At 42.1% G+C, this 26,074-nt stretch overlaps 2 protein-coding genes and 1 long non-coding RNA gene across 8 annotated transcripts in view; 1 reads left to right on the top strand and 2 right to left on the bottom strand.

The window, feature by feature from the left end:
• PLCXD2 (phosphatidylinositol specific phospholipase C X domain containing 2) overlaps positions 1 to 5,556 on the bottom strand; it is a 48,460-nt gene extending 42,904 nt beyond the window's left edge. The window contains exon 1 of the mRNA XM_072722680.1: positions 5,169 to 5,556. Coding sequence (XP_072578781.1) covers positions 5,169 to 5,331 — 163 coding nt within the window. The 5' untranslated portion in view covers positions 5,332 to 5,556. The remainder of the gene's footprint in view (positions 1 to 5,168) is intronic.
• A 480-nt stretch (positions 5,557 to 6,036) lies between these two features.
• The window catches only part of LOC112913420 (uncharacterized), a 56,313-nt gene continuing 36,275 nt past the window's right edge, over positions 6,037 to 26,074 (top strand). For both annotated transcript variants that reach the window (XR_011994628.1, XR_003233688.2), the window contains exons 1-2: positions 6,037 to 6,376; positions 14,187 to 14,330. This is a non-coding gene — a long non-coding RNA (uncharacterized lncRNA). The remainder of the gene's footprint in view (positions 6,377 to 14,186; positions 14,331 to 26,074) is intronic.
• The window catches only part of CD96 (CD96 molecule), a 92,159-nt gene continuing 88,183 nt past the window's right edge, over positions 22,099 to 26,074 (bottom strand). For 3 of the 5 annotated variants that reach the window (XM_072722642.1, XM_072722615.1, XM_025990027.2), the window contains one exon: positions 23,905 to 24,303. In XM_072722642.1, coding sequence (XP_072578743.1) covers positions 24,195 to 24,303 — 109 coding nt within the window. In that variant the 3' untranslated portion in view covers positions 23,905 to 24,194. Of the gene's footprint in view, positions 24,304 to 26,074 lie in introns of all 5 variants that reach the window. The other 2 variants (XM_072722624.1, XM_072722653.1) reach the window with 2 other exon arrangements.

Here is a 26,074-nt window from a genome sequence, read left to right as displayed (position 1 = left end):
AGAACTGCATGGGGCAAGGATAGAATTCCAGAAAGGTCAAAAAGAAGGGGATGGCCATCAGGAAGATGAGAAGAGAGAACGGTCTGGGAACTGGAGAGCAATGAGGAGCATCTGAGCAGGGGTTGACACTGGAAAGGGAGAGGCCAGGTCAGTGGAAGGAAGGTGAAGAGGGGAACAAGAAATGAGAGCCGGCTGAGGCTGAGGCCAGACAGGAAACACGAGAAGCTCAAATGTGACAAGGGAAGGGAGAAGGCAGAAAGGATGCGGGGAGAAAGAACTGTTCCTAGGACACAGGTTACACCAGAATCCTGCCTCTCATTCTCCTGACCATTTTGCTCTGCCTCAGAATTTTCATTTCCAATGGGGCTCAGTGATGAGCCTTTATCTAGAGCTATGGGAATATTATGCAGAAGTAACAAGAGATGGTTGGAAAATGTTCAGGTGTCTTCATATGGCTTTTTCGCCAGGTAAACCTAACCAATCCATTCAGTTTAGCTCTGATTGCAACTGAACATGAAAGCAGCTGCAAACAAGCCACTCTCCAGCATCCTTACTCTCTGGCTCCTTGCTTTCAATCATCCACTTGTCACCAAGGACCAAGCTGCCACCCTGTACTAGGACCTAGGATTATAAAGAGAAAGAAGTCATACTCTCTGAGTGCAAGTTGTTCACAGATGATGTAGAAGACAGCCGAAAACCACAAGGTGCTCAGAAGTGCTATGATAAAGGAACAAAGCATTACAGAGAGGCAGGGAGAAAGCCCTCCAACCATTTCTCATATACCCCCACTCCTTAACTTAACTGGTTGATCTCATCAGGAAAGTCCCCTTCCAACCCAGACTGCCTGTCTAGCCTTGATATTTTGACAATTCTCCAAATCTTGGTTCAAACGCCATATTTTTTCAGCAAAGTAGTTCCTAATCTGAGAAGTAGGAATTAAATAGGAATTTATCTTTCCATTCTGTGTGTTTCTATAACACCTTCTTTATATCTCTGTTTTAATATTTACCCCAATTATTTTTAACTATATATAGTGATTTATATATTTAAAACCCTAGATCGCAAGCTCCTTCATACTAAGGTTTATGCCTGATTCAGATTTGGGTCTCCCCCAGGCCTGAGCATGGAGGTTTCTTAAAATGTACTCAGGGTCAGTTTATTTAGAGTAATTAACCTACAATTCCTTTTAGGATGCTAAAGTGAGAGGACCCTGCTTCATTCCGGCAGTTGTGAGTACTTGTTTGCACATGCCACAAATAATTTCTTGTTTTACAGAGACATAAAAGAACTGGCTTTTAGACCTAAAATGATTCATTATTCTCATCTCTTTTCACGTTTGGACAAAGAACGCGTATTTAAAAAAAAGCCTCCAACTAATCAAAGAATTGTTAATTTGGAGAAGACTCTATATTTCATTTAATCTCATATCTTAATTACAAATGAGGAAACTAAATCCCAAGAAATTCAGATACTTCTTCAATATCACACAGCCAGAATCAACAGTATTGAATTTCTCAAGTTCAAGGCTTTCTTCAATAGACCAAACAGTTTACTTTCAAGAAAAAGAAGGGGAAAGCATGGCTTAAAAAAGAAAAGAAATATACTAAAATATAGAAAAAGAATTCACTGAAAACTATACACATGATAGAAAATGTTTTTCCTATCAGCCCATTTGTCCATAAAGAATATCATGCTTTCACTAACATCAGTGAAAATGTTTGTAAAGCTTTACTTTAGGGCAGCCTGGGTGGCTCAGTGGTTTAGCACCTGCCTTTGGCCCAGGGCGTGATCCTGGAGACGTGGGATCCCTGCACGGAGCCTGCTTCTCCCTCTGCCTGTGTCCCTGCCTCTCTCTCTCTCTTTCTCTCTCTCTCTCTCTCTCTCTCTCGTCTCTCATGAATAAATAAATATTTTTTTTAAAAAAGCTTTAATTTAAAAATCTGACTTCTGCAATTTCCAGATCCTTTACCCTTGGGGTCTCCAATCTAAAGAGCTGGCAGTGAGATTTGTTCTGAGTTTCTTCTCCACTATATTTCAATACATTTGAGTGATACTGGCCATTAACAGGTGCTCTTAACAGTTGTGTAAGTAAAATAATACATCAAAGCTTTGCTGAGAGGCGCACATTCACACATGTTCTCTCCCATCACGACTTAGGCAAATGCGGCAGATGCACTCAAATTTAATGTAGTTTACTCCATCTCAGTTCTGCTGTTGTTGCCAGAACCCTTGCCTTTTCCATGAACTTCCCCAGGTCAGTGCTGCCCCCCCCCACCCCATCCTGGACAGATCTGACACAGTTTTACAGACACCTGATGGCTAGCACACAGGAGCACATGTGTGCATGCACACCACACAAAATAGGCCTAAGCAATAAACTCGAATTTAAAACTTCCTGGGTTCCAATTCTAAACAGGGCTATACACACACACACGCACACACACACATTGTATATATAACACACATATAAACATATATAATCGTAAACATGGAAATACATATATTACTCAGATATATAATATATACACATATATGTCTGTCTGTCTCTATCTCTTCACAGTGATACAATAACCACTCAGATAAAGAACACCTAGTCTTAAAAATTATTTCATTTGCAGCAGAGGACAGTCTGTGAAAACTGGTTTTTAGTTAAGAGACTACTACTCCCTCCCCAGGAAACAAAACACACACAGCTGCTCTGCACTCCCCCAGGCCCCCTGAGGGGCACAGGGATAGTGCAGGGGTTTTGGAAAAAACGAGATGGGGGCTTAAATGTTAGTTCTATTATTTGCCATTTGTGTGATCTTAAAAAAGATTACTTAACCTCTGGACAACACCACTTTTCTATTTCCAAAATGAGGATATCAGTACCTATCTTGGAGGTGTAGAGACCTGAGGTGATGTTTGCCAGTGGTAGCACTTAGTAAAAAACTATTATGATGAAGGTGATCATGAAGGGGAAGAGGTAGAGGGGAAATGAGGGAGGAAGATGATGGATTCCACTTCCTGAATGCCTTCTGTATTTCAGAATTTCTCCACAAGGCTTAGCAGAACTTGACTGCTAGTCATTAGCTAGGGAATATTAAGCTTGAGGGAAGGGAAAGGAAATTGGTGTGTCGGGGGGGGGGGTGCAGAATTGGGTGTGGGGGGCCCATAAATGGCTAGCACTGCATGTGATTCTCCTGTGTTGAACACATACACGCATACGTTCATGCCCCTTCCACTGCTGGGAAGAGGGCACTCACAGAAGAGAATTTAGCATGTTGAGGGGTCAAGGTCATTTTTTACTTTTCTTTCTCTTTCTTTCTTTCTTTCTTTCTTTCTTTCTTTCTTTCTTTCTTTCTTCTCTTTTTCTTTTTTTTTATTTTTTTTTTATTTTTCCTGCACAGAAGGACCAGACTTCACAAAGTAGGGTGAACAAATTCCCATGTCCTCCATGGTGACTAATCATATAGCATTTCTAGTTACAGCAGCAGGCTCTGGCTCTTTGCCCCCTTCCCCTGGAAGTTCTAGTAACTGTGAGGTACCCTATAGATTGCAAGAACAAATGCCCAGCTCCTTTCTGGAGTCACGGTGTCAGAGCGCACAGCCAAGCCACAGACGGAGCTGCTGCTGTGGTTTGACCTGCCCGTCCAAAGTCCAACAGGAAGGAGGAAGCCCCAACCTACCCGGACGTGCCCTGAATGACAGAGCCATTTAGGCCAGCCGAAGATGCCAGGCTGTTTGCAAACACACACTACCTGCCATACCACCTGACCAAACAATTCCACCGGAAAGCCTGAAGGCAAATGACTAATGTTAAAAGAAGCCCGTGCATCAGTTCAGTGATGATTCCACAGGCATCAAATTAACATGGAAAAGACCTGTTCTGAAGCATGACCATCTGGCATTTCCCAAGAAGCCACAGCCAATGGCTGATAAAACACCAGTGATCATAACTATAAAGACATTTAGCAGCCCTGTCCTTGCTCAAAAGCAGCAAGAGCTCATCAGGACAATGAACCTGGAAGACCTCCAAAAGAAGAGGCTAGTAAGGAAAAGGCTGCATCTGAAGCCAGCTCTGCTCTTCCTCATGCATAGAAAGCAAAGATCTGGGTTGCATGAGGTCATGCAAAAAATCAGACTGCTCCCAAGGATGCTTGGGAGTTTGTCTGGTAGTCCAGGGGTGAACGTCAATTGTTATGTCTCCAGGTGAGAGAGAACATTGGCAGTAGTCCATTTCCTGCTCCTAGGGGTGCTTTTCAAGTACAGGCATCTGGGGCTTTGCCCAGCGCAGCAGACCCAGATCACTGTAGGCCAAACATCCTTCCCTAGAAACCATTACTTCACCGTTTTTGAGTGGAAGCAAGAGGACAAATTTAACGAGAGAGAGAGATACCAAGGCTTAAAACCCCCCCGGGTGGGGGGGGGGGACAGTGGCTGGAGCAGAAGTGCTTTTCAAGGCTTCGGTTCTGGATCAGTCAGGCAGACACCTGTGTGTATATATAGACAAATCTTCAAACACCACCTCATCACACCTAATGACTGCCTGTGACCTCTGCGGAGCATCTGTATTCTCTACTTCTGGCTTTTCCAACAGCACAAATATGGGTCTTTACACTCAGTCCTGGTTCTCAATCTATTCCCTAACGCTAGTCTTTGTTTGTTTGTTTTTTTCCGATAGGCAAGGTCAGATAAATGAGAAAGAAAATACTTTTCAGTTTTAATTTTGATCCAGATCTAAAATTGTTAAATGACTTTTTATTCATCACTCTCCATCTCTCCCCTTTTTTCCTTCAGTGATTCAGGTAAATGCCCTCTCCTCCCTTGCCCCCCATCACGTGGCCTGGTTCCCCCAGGAAGAAAGTCAACATTCTTAGAATGAGGCTATCAAGTAAAAACAAAACAAACAGAAACAGAAAGACGCAAACAGACAAACAACAAACAAACAAAAAATGGTGCTTCCATTCTCCCCGGTCCCTTTGGCCAATGATGCGGTGTGCTTAAATCCGTTTACAGCAGCTGCTTGGGTTGTTAAGTTTTGGGCCGTTACTGAAAAGGTTTAGTAAGGTCCCTGCCAATTGTCGTCGCAGCACAGCAGAAAAGCAACCCAAGCCCTTAGTAACAACGACACTACAATGGCAGAAGCAAACGGGGGGTGGGCACAAGTAGGAAGAGAAGAAGAGTACCTGGGATCGCCAGATTGGAAAGGGGGACGTTGTGGAGGTGAGCGGGCAGCGAGGCCATCCAGTCGGCGTTGCAGACCTCCGATGATGTCTTTGTCCCGCTGGGGTTGGGGGAGCAGATGGTCCCCATCCTGAGTTTCCTCCTTACCTTCCTAACTGCTAGCATCCCTCTTTGTCAGTCAACAAACTGCCCAGGCTCAGCTCGGTGCCACTCACTCACTCACTCACTCGAGAGCATCGTGGCCCGTCGGGGCCACCTGGGTCGGGCCAGTCTTGCAGAAAGACCTGCTGGTCCGGGACGCGGGGCGCAGAGGTGGCCCCCGCCCCCCCCCCCCGCAGCCCTGCAGCCCCCGCAGCCCCCGCAGCCCCCGCCCTCGCCGGCCCAGCCGCCCTTCCCCTCCCCTAATCTGCTCAGAGCTGGCTCCGTTAAACTTCTTACGTGGCCCCCAGGAGCCGGGGCCAGGTAGGCCCGGGGCAGCCACGCCCGCAGCCGCTCACACGACAGGTGCCCCCGCGCTCACCGCCGCGCCGGAGGGTCGGTGCCCCGCGAGCGCCGGGACGCGACCTCGGCGGCCAGACCTGCGCCCGAGTGGGCGGCCCCGGCGGGCGCGGACGCTGCGGCCCCTCCTCCTCCTCCTCCTCCTCCCCCCGCGGCCTCCCGGCTCACGCTCCCCCTGCCCTGCGGCTCCGCCACGGCGCCCCGAGCAGCAGCCGGCGGCCCGCGGACCCCGGCGGCCCCGCCCCGCCCCGCACTGCCGGGCAGATTTGCCGGGCTGCGCGGCCCGTGATTGGCCGCCGGCGGGGCGCGCTCCGATTGGCTGCCCTGCGAGGCCCCGCCCCCGCCCCGCCCCGGCCCCGCCCCCAGCCCCCTCCCTTCCCGCAGAGCTGCCCGGCGCCGCGCGCTCGCCCGACCTCCCGCCTGCCGCGCAGCCCGCACCCCGAGGTTGAACGCGAGCCCAGACGTTTCTTCCCTTGCACCTTTCTCCTCCCCGCGCACACGCGCTGACAGTCGCAGAGCGTGTATTGCATGTCCGGTAAAACCACAGCAGCAGCCGCGGAAAACACGGGAAGTGAAGAAGCCGAGAGAGGCGCAGTGTGTCACCCTCCAGGATGGTTTGCTGCGACCGCGGGGAAGGTCTACTTTGCACAGCACTTGTCCCCATTTTTTCCAGAGGACGGGATGATGCTTACTTACGGTGGTGATTATTCTGGTATTTGAAACCTTCTTCCAAATTCTTTGCCCCATTTGCTCTTCACGGGACCCCCAAAGGGCAGGGAGGCTTGCGGGTAGGATGCCCTTTTGGCAGATGAGATGGAAGTTCTGGGGCATGCAGGGAGCAGTTCGTGTCCTGGCAGTTATCTGCAAAGGCCATTTAAACGAAACAAACAAACAAAAAGCCCCTCGAGTCCAGAGGCTTGCAGGCACACAAACTCGTTTCCCTGCTTTCTGCAATATTCCCTACTCCTTCAAGTGGTGCTTTTTTTAAAAAAATATTTTATTTATTTATTCATGAGAGACAGAGAGAGAGAGAGAAGCAGAGACACAGGCAGAGGGAGAAGCAGGATCCAGGGACTCCAGGATCATGCCCTGCGCGGAATGCAGGTGCTAAACCGCTGAGCCACCCAGGGATTCCCTCAAGTGGTGCTTTTTTCATGGTGGTTTACAATAGGGTCTCTAATGATAGGAGAACTTGCACATCAGTAATCACTGAAACATCTTGGCAGGCAGGTAGAACAAGAAAAGCACCCTGAGCCCTTATCCTGAGGCCCTGGAGGGCTTTAGGTCTAGCCACTCCTCGGTGACTCCGGAGGGGCTTCTGTGAAAAGCAAGCAGCAGGCTTTGCAAAAACTGACATTAAATCACTGAAAGGCCCCACTGGACACCAAGGTGACTCCAGCCCCAATGCCTGCACCCCAGCCACTTTAGGTGCACATAACTCCTGCTGCATATTGCCCCCTTTTGCCTTTACTAAAATGTCCTTTTCCAGGCTATTCTTTTTTTTAAATAATAAATTTATTTTTTATTGGTGTTCAATTTGCCAACATACAGAATAACACCCAGTGCTCATCCCGTCAAGTGCCCCCCTCAGTGCCCGTCACCCATTCACCCCCACCCCTCGCCCTCCCCTTCCACCATCCCTAGTTGGTTTCCCAGAGTTAGGAGTCTTCATGTTCTGTCTCCCTTTCTGATATTTCCTACCCATTTCTTCTCCCTTCCCTTCTATTTCCAGGCTATTCTTAACATTCATTTAAGCCTTCCTTATTGCCCTTTGAGCTGCATAGAATTATCGGAAGTTTGTTTGTTTGTTTTAGAGGAGTATCCCTTGGTTAATAAAAAGAAAATGTACACTATTTATCATGTATCTTCGGTGTTTAAATGGAACTCCAATACAGTGCTCTCTTTTTTTGAGTACACCACAGGATATTGAGAATGTCACCTGGTTGAGTCCACAATTTTTTATTCCTCACAGAAAAAAATCACTCTAAAGGAATATTCCAACATTTACTTTGGAAATGTTCCCTTTCTGGGCTTTCCTTGAGCTTAAAACCCTTTTTAAAAATTCCTAAATGCAAACAAAGCTTTATGGAAGCTGACTAAGACAAGCAAAATGTGTTCTTGAAGCTCTATTGTGGAATGCTAATTTCAATGCCATTTTTCCCTTTGATTTTTTTAGCTCTTAGTGGAAGGAGTGAGCATATTAAGAAAGCATTAAAGGGATCCTGGGTGGCACGGTCAGTTAAGCATCCAACTGTTGGGGTCATGATCTCAAGGTCCTGAGACTGAGCCTCAACCTGTGCTCTAAGTTCAGCCCAGAGTCTGCTTAAGACACTCTCTCTCCCTCTGCCCCTCTGTCCTCCAATAAATAACTTTTTTTAAAGAAAGCTTTAAACTTTAGACTTAGAGACATCACTGGGTGAGAACTGAAAAAACAGAAATAAGTGGAATCACTTAAGATGAGAGGTTTTGTATCTCTAGGAAACTGGCAACTTCTTTGATCACAACTACTTAACTTTGCCAAGAAAACAGTTCAAAAGAAGGCAACACTCTTCGTATATTCTTGAGTCAGTCCTGGAAGAAATCTTGGAGATGAAATCACAACATGTAGTACAGTACTTGGCATATAGCAAGTGCTCGATAAATGTTTCTCAGAAGGAGACAGATGCGTGGTAAAACATGTTCTGCGGGGTTCTAGGTGGTGTCTTACAGCAGTGTTTTTCTAACGGTAATGTGTAAATCCATCACCGTCTGATTACATTATTCTGAGATGGACCCAGATTCCACATTCCTAAATTTCCAGCTATGCTGGAAATAGCTACTACTTGTAGGTAGTAGTGTTTTAGAGAATAGACTCATGTTTGATAGGTGGGAATTTGTATTGCTTTTTCTCTTTCTTCTCCAAGGTTTAATAATATTTGTACATCACTTTTATAATTTAAAAAACTTAAATTGAGAATCTCAGCTAAGAGGGGCCCCTGGGTGGCTCAGTCAGTTAAGCAGCCTGCTCTTGATTTTGGCTCAGGTCCTGATCTCAAGAGTCCAGGGATAGAGCTCTATGGTGGGCTCTGCACTCAGCCCGGAGTCTACTTCTCCCTCTCCCTCTGCTCCTCCCCCTGCTATGTGCTTACTCTCTCTCTCTCCATCTCTAAAATAAATACAATCTTTAAAAAAAGAGAGAGAGAGAGAATCTCAGCTAAGAATCTGTAACTATAAGAGATTAATTTTTCTCTCATGTAATGTAATGGAAACCAAATTATCAGTGGGAATTTTATACTATGCCACAGGTATTCCAGGATGAATAATTTTAAAATAAAAGTAATATTTAGGATTTGGCTAAGCAATATTTTCTTACATGCTTCACTATGAAAGTTGCTGAAGGGTTGGAGGACTAACAGAAGGCGTGTGATAATTACAACAGAATGGAGTGCTTCTCATGTACAAATCGTTCCACTAGGTGCTAGGAATGGAGGAAAAGTTAGGTGAAAGTTGGCATCTTAGGAACCTCACATAGTGAGGTTTCAGGAGAAAAGAGAGTGAAATATGTGAAGTACATGGTGTGATGTCACATGGAATGAAAGGATAATGGAGATGTGTAGGTACAATTACCAGCCCCATTTGACAAAGGACACTAGAGCTTAGAGACTACACAATTCTAAGATCTCATAGCTAGTCAGTGGCAGAGCTGTGACTCCAAGCCTGTTGCTCATTGGGCTAGTGGCACAATCATATGGTAACATCATATGTTACCGCTGAGTAACCCGGTAAAGGTCGTTTACGACCAAAGTAGATTAAAAAGTTTGAAAATTTTTTTCCCTTGTAGACAAAACAGGCCATTGCAGGTTTTTGAGGAGTAAGATGACTCGCATCATCTTTAGGAAGATAAGTCTGATGTCATGAAAAATGGTTGGAGAAATACAGTCTTCCAAGTAAATCACTGAAATCAGTTATTTAAGCAAGAAAAAAAATGAGAAAGTGTGTTGAAGCCTTGGCACACAGACCCTAAATGCATGGACTTTCTTAATTATGCTGCTTGCTTCCCCATCCCCACTTCCCACCTCCAAGACCTAGAATTCTAGGGCCCTAGTGGATGGTCTGACTAGCTCTGAAATTATTATTATTATTTATTTATTTTTTGGTCACTTGAAAGTCTCATTAAATTGTTCAACCATTTCTTGTTATAGACAACCAAATCTGTTTCCAGGAGCATATCTACAAAGTTAGTTTCCTTTTCTGGAAATTTTTCTCAATAACTTGATCAAGGGCCTCACTGAATTCCTGAAGCTGTGACTATGGGCTTTGCCATCTTTGGGAAGCTACATTGTATTTCACAAGTGTCTGAGATGGTTCATGTTCTTTGGGATCGTGTCATAAATGAATAATGAGGGTCCAAGCAAGCACCCCAAAGAGCTTGCCATTTGGACCTATCCGGTTGGTGGGGCAAGAGAGCCTGGATTTTACTTAATTGAAGACACCCTAGGAAGCACAGAGGAAAAACACTGACTTAATGACACGGTGGCTCAGGCTGTCTCTGGACCCCAGATCCAAGCCTCTGTGCTGTCTTACTTCCTAGGATGTGTCCTAGGTGGCAAAGGAACAGATCTCAATGAGAATCAGAATCCAGGCACTTTGTTTGGTCCCGGGACATTGCCTAGAGGAGAATGAGGTGATAGGATGCTTGGAGTTCCACAGGCACAATTTTTTTTTTCTCCTGGCTGGAGGGTGCGGGGTGAGGGAGGGGCAAAAGACTGACATGAGGAGCCAGGTACACGAAAGCTGGGATGTAGGCTGCTCTGTTTTGTGTCTCACATCAGCAGAGTTTATCCCTAGTCATTCCCAACCATCTTTCCCCAAGTCAAGCCAAAAAATTCTGCGATAAGGATCAGAGTAGGATGGAGAAATATCATCAACGTGGGTGGTGTTGGGGACATGATGACAGCAGCAGCAATTACCTCCAGGAAGAGTGACATCATCGTAGCAGCTCGAGCCATTCAGGAGCCTGCAAGGAGAGGGAGGGAACCGAGCGCATTGCCTTGTGAACATTACTTGGTACAGCTCAGACTTTCCTGACATCGATGGCAGGATCAGGCTCTGGGGAGCCAGTGATGTTGTAGAGTAGGGCTGGAGCCAGACACCATGTCCTTGTGACCCATGCCCTGCTGACACCCAGGTGAGTGTCCTTGAGGACCTGGGGTAGAGAAGAGCAGTAGCTGAAACAGGAAGTGGTGGTATGTGCCCACCAGGTGTTTCTGGCCCACGACTGGGATTTCTGTTGATGACACAAAAGTGGATGGCAGTAATGACCGGCCAAAGGTTGTTTCTCTCAGGTTTATTTTTTTTTAATTTTTTAAAAATAAATTTTTTAAAAAATTTTTATTTATTTATGGTAGTCACACAGAGAGAGAGAGGCAAAGACATAGGCAGAGGGAGAAGCAGGCTCCATGCAGGGAGCCCGACATGGGATTCGATCCCGGGTCTCCAGGATCGCGCCCTGGGCCAAAGGCAGGTGCTAAACTGCTGCACCACCCAGGGATCCTCTCTCAGGTTTAAAAGCTTGGTATCAAGGAAGATCCTGAGAGCCTCTGTGTCTTTTATATTTATTGGACATCCAGGATTTTTTTTTAGTGTACGTCAAAGGAAATACCCTTTATCAACAACACAGCGTCACTACGATAACTTCGAGAGGAGCTAATAGCAGCTAATGATTGTAAAAGGAGTTTAAGATCCCTTTATTCCTTCTATCACACCACATTCCCGCATCCTCTTCTGCTCCCCTTTCCATCCCTCCCTTACCTCCCCTCCCATCCTTCCCTTCCAGAAAAGTGATCCAGAGAAAATAAAGGCTCTGAGGCCTTTATTTCCCAGCTGGTTAGCAAGTGGTAAAGATGCCTGATTTAATATGTTATAGAGCCACCTTCTGGTACTAAAGGCACATTTCACGCACACAGTAAATTTCCTTTCAGTTTCAATTACCCTGAAAACCATCCGCCCAGCACCAGTAAGACCACTGGGGAGCTTATTTAGGAATGCTGGATTCCTTGGTCACACTCCAACCCTACTGAATTAAATCGCCTGGGGGTGACACCTTTTTATTCTGCCTTTTAAAAAAGCTCCCAGGGGGATTTTAATGTCCCAAATGTTTTATTTATATCAAGACTTTGAAATGTCGAACCAATTCTCTTTCAAAAAAAAGTTAGGATAGGAAGAATGGCAAAGGAAATGGACTCTTATCCACGTCATGTGTAGATTTATGCAATTAGAGGAGAATATTTTGGCAGAGATGCTTAATCCGGGGTTAACTGGCAGGAAAACCAACTGCTCTCCTTCTTTGCCCCACCCCAAGGTCGCTGGACTTGAGAATGACATCAGCTGAGGGGAGCTTGTGTGTACTACTGTATGTGAGGAAACACTTGACCTTCAATCACAATCAGAATGACCTCTGTACATTCGCTATTCATCGAGCATATTGGATCTTAAAAAAACATGCATTCTTTTCAATGACCTGACTGCACTTGGGGTTGCATCAGATAGCATGATGACATGTTACCTATGGAACAAAAATCAGAGTAACTGAGAGCAGATATTATCATTCTCTGCCAACTTTATTACTAAAATTACAAGTTTGAGAAATCGACTTCAACTAACAATTAAAAAAAAAAACCCAGTGTAATACATTTTAGTGTAAATAAGGAATAATGAGACTTTAGTGTCTTTCCCTTATCAACTCTCTCTCAATGGTAGGCTATGGTCAAAAGCCTTTAGTGTGTTCTTTGGCTGTTTGCTGATTTGGTTTCAGAGGATTCTGATCTGTTGAAGTTTCTGCAGCTAACCGCCCAACTCAGCCACACTTCTTGTTTCACGGAGGAAGTTGTAGTTTGTCTTAACGATCTATTGGTGCCCACAGCTTCCACTTCCCTTCAGTAGCGAAAGTAAAAAAGAAAGTAAAGTTTATGCCATGCATCTTTGTTTCAGCCACGTATAAAAGCAAACGTTCTAGGAGTCAAGAGTTAGGCAACAGAATGAAATAGGGGAAGATCGGAGTCCCTGCAATTGGAAATATCCAAGCCAAGTTTGGCAACAAGAAGATAGTAATGTGGTAGAGGGTGTTGAAGCATTTGATAGAAGATTAGACTAGATGAGTTTTATGGTCTCTCGAGCCATATTGTTTTCTCCCCTGCTTCCAGCTGTAGATACTATTTTTACCTTTTCATAGTTAGGTCTTTCCTTCTTCTCCTCTCTATTACCTTTTCTTACTTAAATCTTTGACTTCTTTTGCCGGAACTGGGTCTAGTGGAATGTCTTCTATAAATATGGACCTGATATTTTAAAATCAGTACCCAGGATGAGATGCTCGGACCTCAGGAACTGAGCCTCAGAAATCACTAGAAGTTCTCAGAATGAGGCATTGAATGGCTTGGATGGGAGTCACCTTTTTGTGCTTCTAATACCTTTACAGTGGTAGGACTGGTGTGTGTGCCATCCTACGGCAGAACTTTTCAGTCTTTCCTCCTGAGATGCCCCAAGTATGAAGAAGAGTAAATGCATACTGCCCAGAGCCCCATATGGCAACCACTGATCATGGCATTTCCTTCAAGTGGCATGGTTTGTTTTTTACAAATCCACTCAAATTTTGTTATATATGCATATATAACTTGAATAAAGTTGATGTCCTAGATGTCCTAGGTTTATCCCGTGGCTTTGAGTCCTTCTTGGCATATACATCCATTTCCCCGGGCATTCATCCCCAAATATGAAAGTCTCAGGTCTGAGAGAAATGCACCAAGGAACCAATTATACATAGTGAAGCTCTATAGGTTTAATCTTCAACCTGGATCAGCAGAGTAAAAGACTACAGGTGGATTTTGAGGCCAAAACTTGAAATAGTGTCTATTTTCCAAACCTTAGGCAACATGGGGCAGCAGTGGGTTGAGAATCAGGAACATGGGCCAAACTTTTTTTTTTTTTTTTTTGCCATGAGAGACACAACTTTCTCCTTAAAGAGGGTAGAGGGCCAAAGACTTAACTCTCTGCCCTTGATTTGATCAGGAAAAAACTTCACGCGTAGAATTCCCACGGCTACTCTTGGACCCATTGAGATCTGCTCTTGCTCTCAGAGTTTCAGACCATGGCTCCTCACTTGGCTAACTGCTGTTCTTTTTTGCTTTCCCAGCTTTATTAAGATATAACGGACATATAACATTGTGTAAATTTAAGGTGTATGATGTAATGATTTGTTAACATGTATGTATTGGGAAATGTTTACCACAATAAGGTTAGTTAACACATCCTTCACCTCACATAGTTACATTTTTGGGGTTGCTGTGGTGAGAACAATTAAGATCTATTTTTTCAGCAACTCATAAGTGCACAACATAGTATTGTTAACTATAGTCACCATGCTGTTCATTGGGTCCCCAGAACTTATTTCTTTTACAACTGGGCATTTGCACCTTTTGACCAACATCTCTCAATTTCCCCTCACCATTCTGTGGTGTTTACTTATTTTAGTCTTCACTGATTCCTAGGATCTGGCCTTCTCTCAGTACCTGTGGATACATGCCTGATTCTACCAATCTGAGTAAAATATTGAAACTGACGCAGAGGCAAGTTCAGGCTAAGGCACCTGCCAAACCACCCAGATCTAGACCCTCACCTGACTGACCTGCCAGGTAAGATTTTGAAGACCACAGATGTCAAGGGGATGTATTAATCTGTGACACCGAGTAAGTAAAAAAAAAAAATCTCAGGTCACCGTGATGAGTGAGAGACTGTCACCTGTCTCAGCTAAATTCTCTGTTCCACATTTTTCTTTCTCCTATTCACTCATTGGCCATCATCTGTCATTCACTCACATGATACGTGACTGCTAACTCATCCAGGGTCTGGCCCTCACTCTGGAGGGTGCTGATATGTACAAAGCTATCCGACACCCTTGAGGACATTCAAGTCCGACAGAGGAGTTCATGGCCTGCATGCCCTTATCTGCAAGTTTTCGATTAAACATTACACTAAAGCAAAGACAATACACTAAAAAGTTTGGTCTTGGTAAAATAGAGAGTATCTTCAAATTAAGTATTTACTGAACAAACACGTGTGGGTCATTTATCAAAAATATGGGGTGATGGACACAGTACTCTAGGAGGGGAAGGGTTAGTGATTGTTGAGCCTTCTACCTCCAGCACCTGCTCGCTGCAGGCTGCTACTGCCCTGAGTGTGACATCTGGAGACAGGGCCTGAGGGAAACCATGAACGGTTTCCATAATTTCTACGAGGGTGTCAACAAAAACTGCTGCCCCAGGGTTTGAGGAAGAACTGTAGTCTCTCTCTTGGGTGAAATCTGGAGTGACATAACTTAGTCTCCTTTGATATGAAATGGTTTAATGGTGAGAGGAAAAGCTTGCCCTGGAGTTCTGGGAAAATCAAAGGGCTCTATTCATTTCCTTAAGAAAGAAAAATTGATTGAAGTTTTGATGGATCCCAGCCAGTACCTAAGGCAGAATAAGACCCAGAAATGAAACAAAAACAGCCAACCTACATGATGAATCCTCATTTATTTTCTCCTGAACTTTCAGATTAAATAACTCCCAGAGAGTAGTCAAACAAAACTCCCTGGAATGAACAGATCTTTGTCATTTGTCATATCTTCTAAGGGCTGCAGTGTTTGAAAAAAAAAATAGGCTCATTTGAAAAAGAAAATAGGTGAGTTTTGAGTCAAATTAAGCATTATTAAGGTCTCACTTAAGCACTTAAAAGAATTCTCTTTGGAAATAATTTCAAACATTATAAATGATTGCAAAAATAAAAACAGACCCCCCACATTCCTTTTATCTAGATTCATATATTGCTTCTCTCTGTGTGTAATAGTGCATGTGTGTATATGTGTGTGTTATATGTACACGCACACACAACCATCTGAAAGTAGCTTACATCCATCATGGCCATTTACCCCTAAATATTCAACTTGTATTTACTGAGATTAGGAATATTCTTTTACAGAACCACAGCAGAGATATCAATACTTTTATCTAGTCTTCTGTCCATATTCTGGTTTTGTCAGCTGATCTGATAAATGTCAGATCTGACTTGTCAGATATCTCTATCATCTATCTATCATCTATCTATCTAATCTATCATCTATCATTTATCATCTATCTATCATCTTCTATCATCTATTCATCTATCTTTCTACCATCATCATCTGTCTATCTATCACCTATCTATATTTTCTTTGTAGCTTTTCTTCCCCTTTATCAAGGATCCAGTCTGAAGTTAGATATTGCAATTAATTGTCACATCTTTTTAGCTTCCTTTAATCTGGAATATTTTTAGAGCCTTTCTTTATCTTTTAAAGATTCTGTATTTTGTATTTATTCAGTGTTACTTTGTGAATGGATTTAGTTTATTTTTTCTCTGCCTTAATACTGCATCAGTGATTTGTGTCCTTCCTAGGGTATCACACCCAGAGGAGCACAATGTTCATCCATTCCTCACTAGGGATGTTAATTTTGATCACTTACTTGGTCAAGTTGCCGTTCTCCACTGCAAAATCACTGTTTCTTTTCCCTCCCTTGTAACCAACAGGCACACTTCTGGAAGACCCTCAGAGGCCATGAAAATATCCTAATTGTCATAAAAACTTCTTCCTTGATTTAGCATTTGTTGATGAATCTAGCTTGATCCTATCTTTCCTCCCCTACCTCTCCTTCCTCTTGCTTTCCTTTTCCCCTTTCTCTCCATCTTTCCTTATCTATATTTTGATCACCTATTTCTGGTAAGGATTAATAAATTCCTGTTTTTTCCCCCCAATGATTTCTAATTAATTAGTATGCTTAATTATATTGGTGCTCAAATTATCCCAAGGTTAGCCAGTAGGAGTCCCTTCAAGCCGACTCTTGCATCCTCTAGCATACCCCAGAATTTTTTGGAATGAGTTCTTATTTTCTGACATAACAAAATACTCCATCACACACTATATCTTCTTTGCCTTTAATCAGAGATTTCTTTGAAAAGTTCTGATTCCTTTCAGCAAGAAATTATGTTAATGAGCAATATCTGAGTGCCAGGTGTGCTCACTGTTCCTGGAATATCTTTGCTCCTTGGTCCTTTCAAAAGACATATCTGGGAAAGAAAGGCATGTGTAAATGTATATACTTACAATACAACATACACAATTAAAATTAACACCATGAATGAGAGACAATCGGACATTATATTATATAAATTACATATATTTATAATTTTTCTTTCTTTCTTATGGACAGGTAGCATATTATATAGTCTTTCTACTTTGCTTATCATTCTTAATACTATCTCCTGGAAATCACTTTATACCAGTCAATTGAGATTTTCTTCTTTCCTATTTTGACAGCTGCACCATCCTTTATTTTGTGTATTTACTATAGTTTATTCAACTAACCTCCTGTGTTCGGACATTTGGATGGTTTTCAATCCTTGGCAATTACAAATAATGCTGCCAAGAATAACTTTGTGCATATATTGTTAGAGGTAGAGCTTCAGGGTAAATTCCTGAAGAGAAACTCCTAAGTCAAAAGATAATGTAATATGTAGTTTTGTTAGATATTGTCAAATTCCTCTCTATAGTGGTTTCACCATCTTGCATTCCTTTCAACAACGTATGAGGGTACCTGTTTCCCCACAGCCTTGATAACAGAGCATGTTGTCAAAGGTTTGAAATTCTTCACAAGTGAATGAGGAAGAAATGATGTCCTAGTGAAGTTTTAATTTGCATTTCTTTTAATATCAATGACTGAAACTTTTTGAAGTATTTAAGAATTATTTTAACATCTTCTTTGTCAACCTTGGTTCATATCTTTGACCCATTTTCCATAGGTTTTTAAGGTTTATTTATCCTCAATATTTGTAAGTTCTTTCTCAGCCTTTATCTGTAATATATGTTGTGAACATTTTTACCTCGTTTATCATTTGTCTTTGACTTTGTTTTTTTGCCATGCAAACTGCTTTTATTTTTAAGTAGTCAAATGTATTCATCTTTGGTTTCATTGTCTCTGGACATATATATTTGTAAACTTACATTTATAGTAATGGTTACAGGGATCCCTGGGTGGCGCAGCAGTTTAGCGCCTGCCTTTGGCCCAGGGCGCGATCCTGGAGACCCGGGATCGAATCCCACGTCGGGCTCCCGGTGCATGGAGCCTGCTTCTCCCTCTGCCTGTGTCTCTGCCTCTCTCTCTCTCTCTGTGACTATCATAAATAAATAAAAATTTAAAAAAATTAAAAAAAATTATAGTAATGGTTACAGTATGGATGTACTATGACTATAGTATATATTATAGCACATGTGTATATGTATATGTACCATAGTAAGTGTATACATATAACAACTTATAATGTCTGTACACTACAATAGTGTACGTACATATGTATATAGTTATGTATAAATATAGATATGCACGCACATATTATGTATAGACATATTGTTAAGGAGATATACCATTTCTCAAGCGTTTTTGTGAGGATGGGCACTGGATTTTGCCAAAGGCCTTTTCAGCATCTTCATCTTTTAAGATTAATTGCATTCTCTTTCCTCCTAAGCCCTATTTATATGGTAAATTATACTAGGAGATTTTATGTTATTGAACCCTTCTTGCATTCTTGGTATGCTTGATCCTTAATAAGGTTTTCAAGCCCTGTTACTGTGTCTCAATGCCTTTGTCTCTATTGAAGACCTCCTCTCTGAAGCTTTTTGAAAATATTTCTTACACTCCCTCTCTGAAATGATACCCTCTTTTTTATTCATTTCTCTTCTTTGTACAAACTTTTCATATGCGTTTATTTGTTTAAATGTCTGTCTCTCCCATTAAACTCTACACTCACTGAGGATATGGAGGGTGTGGCTCTTAGATATTTTTAGATCAGTTTCTTGAGTGTGGAAACTATGAACTCTAAAGGGCCATCCAAAAGAGGTACTCAGGAGCAGTGCTCATCATACTTTTCTATTAACTAGCCACAGAAATTAAAATCAATTCCTATCACAATTATGCCAGATTCAGATCTATTAGGCGTCAAAGCATGTCCCTTTGGATCAGTGCAACAGTTTTATGTATAAGATAAATCCAATGTTGGGATCCCTGGGTGGCGCAGCGGTTTGGCGCCTGCCTTTGGCCCAGGGCGCGATCCTGGAGACCCAGGATCAAATCCCACATCAGGCTCCTGGTGCATGGAGCCTGCTTCTCCCTCCGCCTGTGTCTCTGCGTCTCTCTCTCTCTCTCTCTCTATGACTATCATAAATAAATAAAAATTAAAAAAAAAAAAGATAAATCCAATGCAACCCAACTACCTATAGTTCCTATTCCATTCCTAAGAATGGGATTATGCTGATTCCAAACTAGTGGTGCAAAAGCGGCTCTACCATAGACAGAATTCTCCAAATCCTTTTCCTCTTCCTGTTCACCATGAACAGATACTTATGCCTTGATGAAAGGAAGTGCAGGATAGAGAAGCTAAGTCTTGTACGTTCCCCAGATTATCAGGATCTCCACCAAATCTCTCCTCACAATTTGTGTCACTGTTTTCCATCCCCTCCGCTCTGTCTTCCTAGCACTTTTGAGTATTTTTCTGGTGAGAGCTAAATGTCATTATTACTGTAATCGGTTTTATTTGTTGGTAGGACTTCTTTGGACAGTAAATGGGGAGTTTTCTGACGGAACTCAGGGCAAATGTCCACATGTACCTGACATTTACCAAGGGTTGCTGCATGTAGCCCCATCCATGTTTCCTCTCTTTAAGATTATTTATTTATTTGAGAGAGAGAACAAGAGGGGGCAGGGCAAAGGGAGAGGGAGAAGCAGACTCTCCACTGAGCAAGGAGCCCACCTTGAGGCTCGATTCCAGGACCATGGGATTATGACCTGAGCTGAAGGCAGATGATTAACTGACAGAGCCACCTAAGTGCCCCCACATTCTCTTCTTTATATTGTGATCTTGGGTCTGGTACCGTATGGTACCCTTCTCCTCTATTTTCCTCAGTATGTCACCATATAATCACAATCTTTGAGCCTTTGAGCAGACATGAGGAATCTTAGTGAGCAGACCAAGCAAAGAATGTAACAGAAGTTAGGAGACTAGAGAGATGTGGGTTGGGGAGAAAAATTGTATTCTATTCTGTGGTGTTCTTATTCCTGTGTTAATTTGTTCAGACCCATCACAGAAGCACTAGACAGTGTTTAAGAGTAATTTCAAGTATTCTCTGGCCATGATCTTGACTAAGGTCATAGTATCCTACTCTCTCTGGTCATGCCTCCCTGGCTGCAGCACCCAGGAAAGAAGCCCCTTTGCAGGAGATGCGAAATAAAATGCCTGTGCTCACCACTTTCATCTTGTGTTTCTCCTTGGAACATCAATCCATTTCTGCCAGTGAATGTCTTTTTCTCACCTGGTGGTAATTTTCACTCACCATTTCACCTATCTCTGCTGGACATTCAATCTTTGGTTGCTGTTGTCAGAAACTCAGTCTATGTACGTCAGCCCTCAGAGAACAGAATTTCTATATTTCTGCAGATTCGATCTTCAAGTTCAAGCTAAAGCCAACCTTTCAGCATGCCAAGAGGCCTGCCTTCAAAAACCTCTTCACTTGTTCAGAACTTCTGAGGCAATGCTCTTTTCATTATCTCTGGCCTTGGTTAGATTCTCTAAACATCTGATCTTGATTACTCTTTTTTCTTTTCTTAGTTTTTTAGGGTTTTTTTTTTTTTCACAGTTTCTTGGCTACTCTACCCTGAAGGGTCAATTATTTCTACTTTTCTTTGTTTTCTGTTGACAATTTTGGGCATTAAAAAAACCCCAATGTTTACTTCAAATCACACAAAATACCTCTTATTTATAATGAAGGAGACACCAAAGCAATCAAATATTATGATATAATGGAGATTGATCACTCTGTGGACTGGAAATCAAAGATTGGATTTCCATCATTTTGGCTCTATCACTTCTAATTATGTGGTGTGCAAATCAAATTCAGAGTGTCTTAACTCCTTTTTTGGAATAGGACTTCTAATGCCCATCCTGGCCAAACGTTTTATGATTTAAAGACATATAATGCAAAGTTAATTTGGTCAAGCCAGCCATATGTTCTTCAGTTAAAACTTACGCTGAATCAAAAAAAAAAAGCTACTATTTTTGATAAAGGCACATTTTCTCTCTCACTCTAGGCACTTGCATATGAGCCAAAATATGCCTACCTCTGGACTTAACTGCATAGGTTAACTATTACTGAACAATGTTGTGTAATGGTTACACAATTTCGGCATACAACAATATTTAATTTATGCACCTTTGAGGTAGGCTGGAGATTGGTTGGTCCAGACTCTGCTTGGTGTGGTTCTGGTCTGCTCTATGGGTCTCATCTTCTTCAAGCTGGCAGGTTAGCCTGAAAGTGTTCTTCTCATGGTAATGGCACAGAACGAGAGTGAGTCCAATCACACGAGCAACTTTCAAGCCTTGGCTTAGTCACACCCATGATATTCCACTTTCTAAAACAAATAACATGGCCCAGCTCAAAGTCAAGGCATGCTTATGGTGAAGGTAGATAAGGAAGAGGATGTTTCTGAACAATAATGTCATCTATCACACTGTGCTTTGAAAATAAGTGATGAAAATTCTTACGCCTGGCTTCTTTTCAGTGAAAATGAAGGCGGTGATGAAGACATCCAGAAACCTTGGGGATTAGGGTCTAGTGTTGCTATTTCTTATGTGGGACACAACTAAATCCACCTCTGGAGAGAGGAGTTGCTGGGTTAAGACAGATTCTATGGACTTACTTACACACAATTTTCAGGTGCAGGAGAAATGGTCATTTCAGTCAAATGAGAGAGATCAAAATCACAGCACTGCCTGAAAAGCATCTAGAGTCTCTTTATTTTGTAGATTTGTGAAAAATTCCCTCTGAACCACTGCATGAGTATCCATCCATGGGTAAGCAGCTGCTGCTCACTGTATTCACATTGGAGATGAATTTGCAAATGTTGAACAGAACTTATTAATTAATAAGACTAAAGCAGGTCAATTCAAAGAGAAGCTGATGTAAAAACGCCATGTGACATCTGTCAAAGAATAGACTGAAAAATGATAATGGACTTTTGTTATACTGTAAAACTGTCCATCCCAATCTCAACATTCTTCATCTCTGCTACTTTTACCCTAATACCTCTACTTGTATTCATGTCTCCTAATGAAGCAGTGAAATAAAGCCATGAGGACCTGAACACAAGTTACTGATGATTAAATTGTATTAAATAAAAATAACTACATGCAAAGCAACCAGTATACACACACACACACACACACACAGTCTTATTTATTTCTATAAATAACTCTCTCTCTCCCTCTCTCTCTCTATATATATATATATAGTTAGTCTTATTTATTTCTTGAGAATTAATGAGGAATTGGGGGTAATTAAGGCAGGCAAACATTAGTTTATTTTTCCATTCATTGGGCTGTATTAGTTATCTATTACCATGTAACATATTATACCTAAAGACAGTGGTGTTAAATAATAAGTATTTATTATCTCATACAGTGTCTGTGGGTCAGAAATTCAGAAGAGGTTAGCTGAGTGGTCTGGCTCTCATGAAGTCCCACTCAAAAGATCAACTGTGTTGTTGTTAACTGTGGACTTAAGTGGGGGCTGGAGGACATGCTTGTAAGATGGCTCATTCATATGGTTGGCTAGTTGATACTTGCTGTTAGCAAGAGGCTTCAGTTCCTTGACAGGTAGACCTCTCAATAGGGCTGCTTGCATGTCTTCACATAATGGCAAACAGTTTCTTCCAGAGAGAGTGATCAAAGAGATCAAGGCGGAAGCTACAATGTGTTTTACGACCTAGCCTTGGAAGTCACTTCTGCATATCTTCTTGGTTATACTGCGCCTGGAACTGGTATTTACTTACAAGATTGTGCAAGTGCATGGCCCTGAATTTGAATATCTCCTTAAATTTTACACCCTAGGTATCTTGCTTGCCTTACCCTAGTCCTGGTCAGCTATACAAGTCAGTTGCATTCAGTATCAGAGAGGACCATATGAGTAGAAAGAATCATAAAGGACACATTGGGGGCTGGTCACCATAAGAAATACGTACTTAACCAAGATTCTGATTAATGAGGAGGGACTTCCACTGATTCAGCAGTTCTCAACTTTGGCTGAACTCTCTAGTCACCTGGAAGTGTTGATGCCTGGGCCTCATTCCACAAGGATTCTGATTTAATTATTCTGGGGTGGGACAGCCATGGTGTTCAAAAAAACTCAAAAACCTCTCCAGGTTACTCTCACATGCAGTCAGGGATAAGTACACTGCAAATGAACTAATTGTTCCTTTTGAGACTAAAGTCTATGTAGCATTTGCCTATCATATCTACAGCAACATATGCTGCTCCTTCCTAGGGCAGTGGTGTTTGGGTGGTTTAGAGGGATGAGGAGCATCAGTAATTTATTCACTCAGGAACTCTGGTTGAATACAGAACAGTTCTGGCAAACTAGGTTTCTTCTCCATTTATCTATACATTCTGTTTGAACTATTTTATAAAAGATTGGTAGGAGCAGGATTAATTCATCAATGCTAGTCTGATTTGAGCCTGTACGTATTTCAAGATAGATAAAAACATGAGAGTCCCCGGATAAAAAGAGAGTAATAGGAATTACGAGAGTTGGATTAGGATTAGGGTGCCTGTTTATTCGTGTAACAACTTGGTAATAATTTGATGTACCCATGCGTACACACTCAAACATGCACACACACCCAGAGGTTAAGCTGAGGATAAGATAAGACCACTCTTAGCTCATATCATTTTAGAGGCCAGTGAAGTGTTACCTATGTCTACTAGGCTACTTGGTTGTTGGCTAGTTTTCCCTTTGATCCCTCCTCATCCAATGGGGCAGGATGCTGGGTGGAACACGGTGGGAAAAAAAGAGGATTGGGATTGGTGTTCCTCTGCAAGGTATTCGTATTCGGTTTTCCCCCCAGCGAAAATTAGCAAAATATTTTCAGTACACAGACTACTTGCACTTATTTGGTACACTTGATAGAGCCTTTACATTTTCTTCTTTTTGTAATTTTCCTAGGGAATGCAACAAACCTCAGAGATGATCATACTTTTGGCAAATAGTTTAGAATGTTGGCAGATGCCCAAATAGAAGAGGATTTGGCTTGGACACATGCTTGAAACCATTGTCGTCACCTCAGTCAGAGAACTAAAATGAAAAATAAAAACACTGCAAGTACTTTTTAATAACAGCAGTCTAATTTGCACTTCTTACATAAGCAAGAAAATTCCTACATATCGCATTGGGTATGAGCATGACATTGCCTCTCATTCTTGCTCAGTTTCAGGCATGTGCAGATGAAACAAGCTGAGTTGCTGGGAAACAGGTCATTCTCTTCTGACATCCATTGCAGCTGCAGTACAGGCTTGGCTAGAGGGCAATTATATTAATAAAGCACAATATCCACCTTCTCACAGGATTCTAGCAGAGTTCTAGTCAGCAAAGTCTCAAGAGACTAGAGTGTCTCCAACTCATGACAAGGCAAATCACTTCCAATGGACTCTTGAATGCAAGTGTACTTGACGGGAGGTGGGGGTGGCTTGAAAGGCGGGGGTCTTTCCATGCTAGGAACAAAACATCACTCTTTCAGTGCTAAGAATGTGAGGCAATGATTCAAAGAAATAGGAAAGTAGGGAACAGAGAAAGAGACATGCCCACCAGTCCCCTCAGAATTTTTCCTTCTGCTCATTAGCCATGTTATGATAATATCATTAATTAATATTTTTATGGTATTTTATAGATTGCAAAGCATTTTTATCATAACATTATTTAATTTGTATCTAGGGATGGGATTCACCATTCTACAGATAATACTGAGGCTCAAGGTCTTCAGCAACTTTCTGGTCTTTTAACCAGAACCCATACTCTCCATAGCAACTGCCTCCTAATAGAAGTGTTTCTCTTATGTGGGTTAACACACTCCCCCAGAGACAAAATTTTTAAATTCTGGGACTGAAGAGTGAATCTTTTCAAATAATCCCTTTGCCAACCTTACTCCCAGCCTTCACCCACACATTCACTGTATACTGTGAGGATAGGGTTGAGGTGGGAAGAAAAGCTCTTCTGAATCTTGAATTGGTTGGTACTGGAAGGTTAATGCTGGAATCCCTTACATTTGAATCAGTGAACATTCTTACAGTATTGTTCTATGTTAGCACAACACATCTCTTTGTCTGAAGTGCATCAGGCATATACGTAAGTTTGGGATTTAGCTGTACAAATGCTCCAGATCTGTTGATATCAAGCCATGGAAATTCATCTGTGAGCAGATTTCTATCCCTGACTCAAACACCTCTACCCTTTGTTGGTAAATCCATAGCACCTTAATTTCTCCAGAAAGATGGACATGGACAGGGACACGGACATGGACGTGGAGAAAGACACACACATACACACACACATACACACACACACACACACACACAGAGATTCTCATCTCTATATAACACAAACATTTGAATACAGAGTGATAAAAAATCAATTCAAAATTTCAGATTTCCATTTTCTCATTTTAATAAAAATATCTAATGCTTATTACCTATTTTTCTGATGCTTTGATGCCAACAATATATTTCAAAAGGTAGATAGAATTCTGAGAAATTTGTACTTCTGTATTTTCAGGGAAATTATGAAGTCCTCAAGGTCATATGGTAGCCAAAGTATAGTCCTTGGACAAGAGCCCAGGATTTCTGACTACTGCTTTAGTGTTGTTTTTTTTTTTTTCACCATGAAATACTCCCTTCACATGGTTATAGAGTCTTTGAGGTTACTTTTAGTAGAAGGTACTGTACTACAGTGGCCACTGGCATCTTAGATGGTAGCAGTAAGAGAAGTGGAAGAGGAATCTGTGTGTTGTAGGGATCTCCTCTGATCATGGTCTAATCTGGATCCAAAATAGCCAAGTCAGAAAAATGAAGCTTAATCTTACATCCCATTTCAGATTGTGGAGTGGAGGGAAAAGATTTTTGGAAAATATTTTAATAAGACAAAAGAGGGGTAACCCACAGTTTACTTTCTTCTGTCCTTAGGGAAAAAGGAAAAGGATGGTAAAAGCCCATTCTGCTGAAAAGCAGCTGGAGTTTCTTAAAATTACCTTTCTCACTCAATTTCACACTTGAGCATCTGAGCCCAGCTGGGCCCAGGCAGTTCAGAGATGCATGAAAATGAAAAAATAATGAAGATTAAAAGAAAAATCAGTTTTAGTGTTTGAGGTGAGGCAAGGCTCAGTTCTCATTTCATGCCCACTGACTTCTTCCAGACTGTCACAGACCGAATAGATCGAGGGGGACACTGAGTCAGTTGTGCAACTCATCCCAACTGGATGGTCCTGGGCAA

The sequence above is a fragment of the Vulpes vulpes genome, chromosome 1 (genome assembly GCF_048418805.1).
Source record: "Vulpes vulpes isolate BD-2025 chromosome 1, VulVul3, whole genome shotgun sequence".
NCBI classification, from domain to species: domain Eukaryota; kingdom Metazoa; phylum Chordata; class Mammalia; order Carnivora; family Canidae; genus Vulpes; species Vulpes vulpes.
This window is presented reverse-complemented; position numbering and strand designations above follow the sequence as displayed.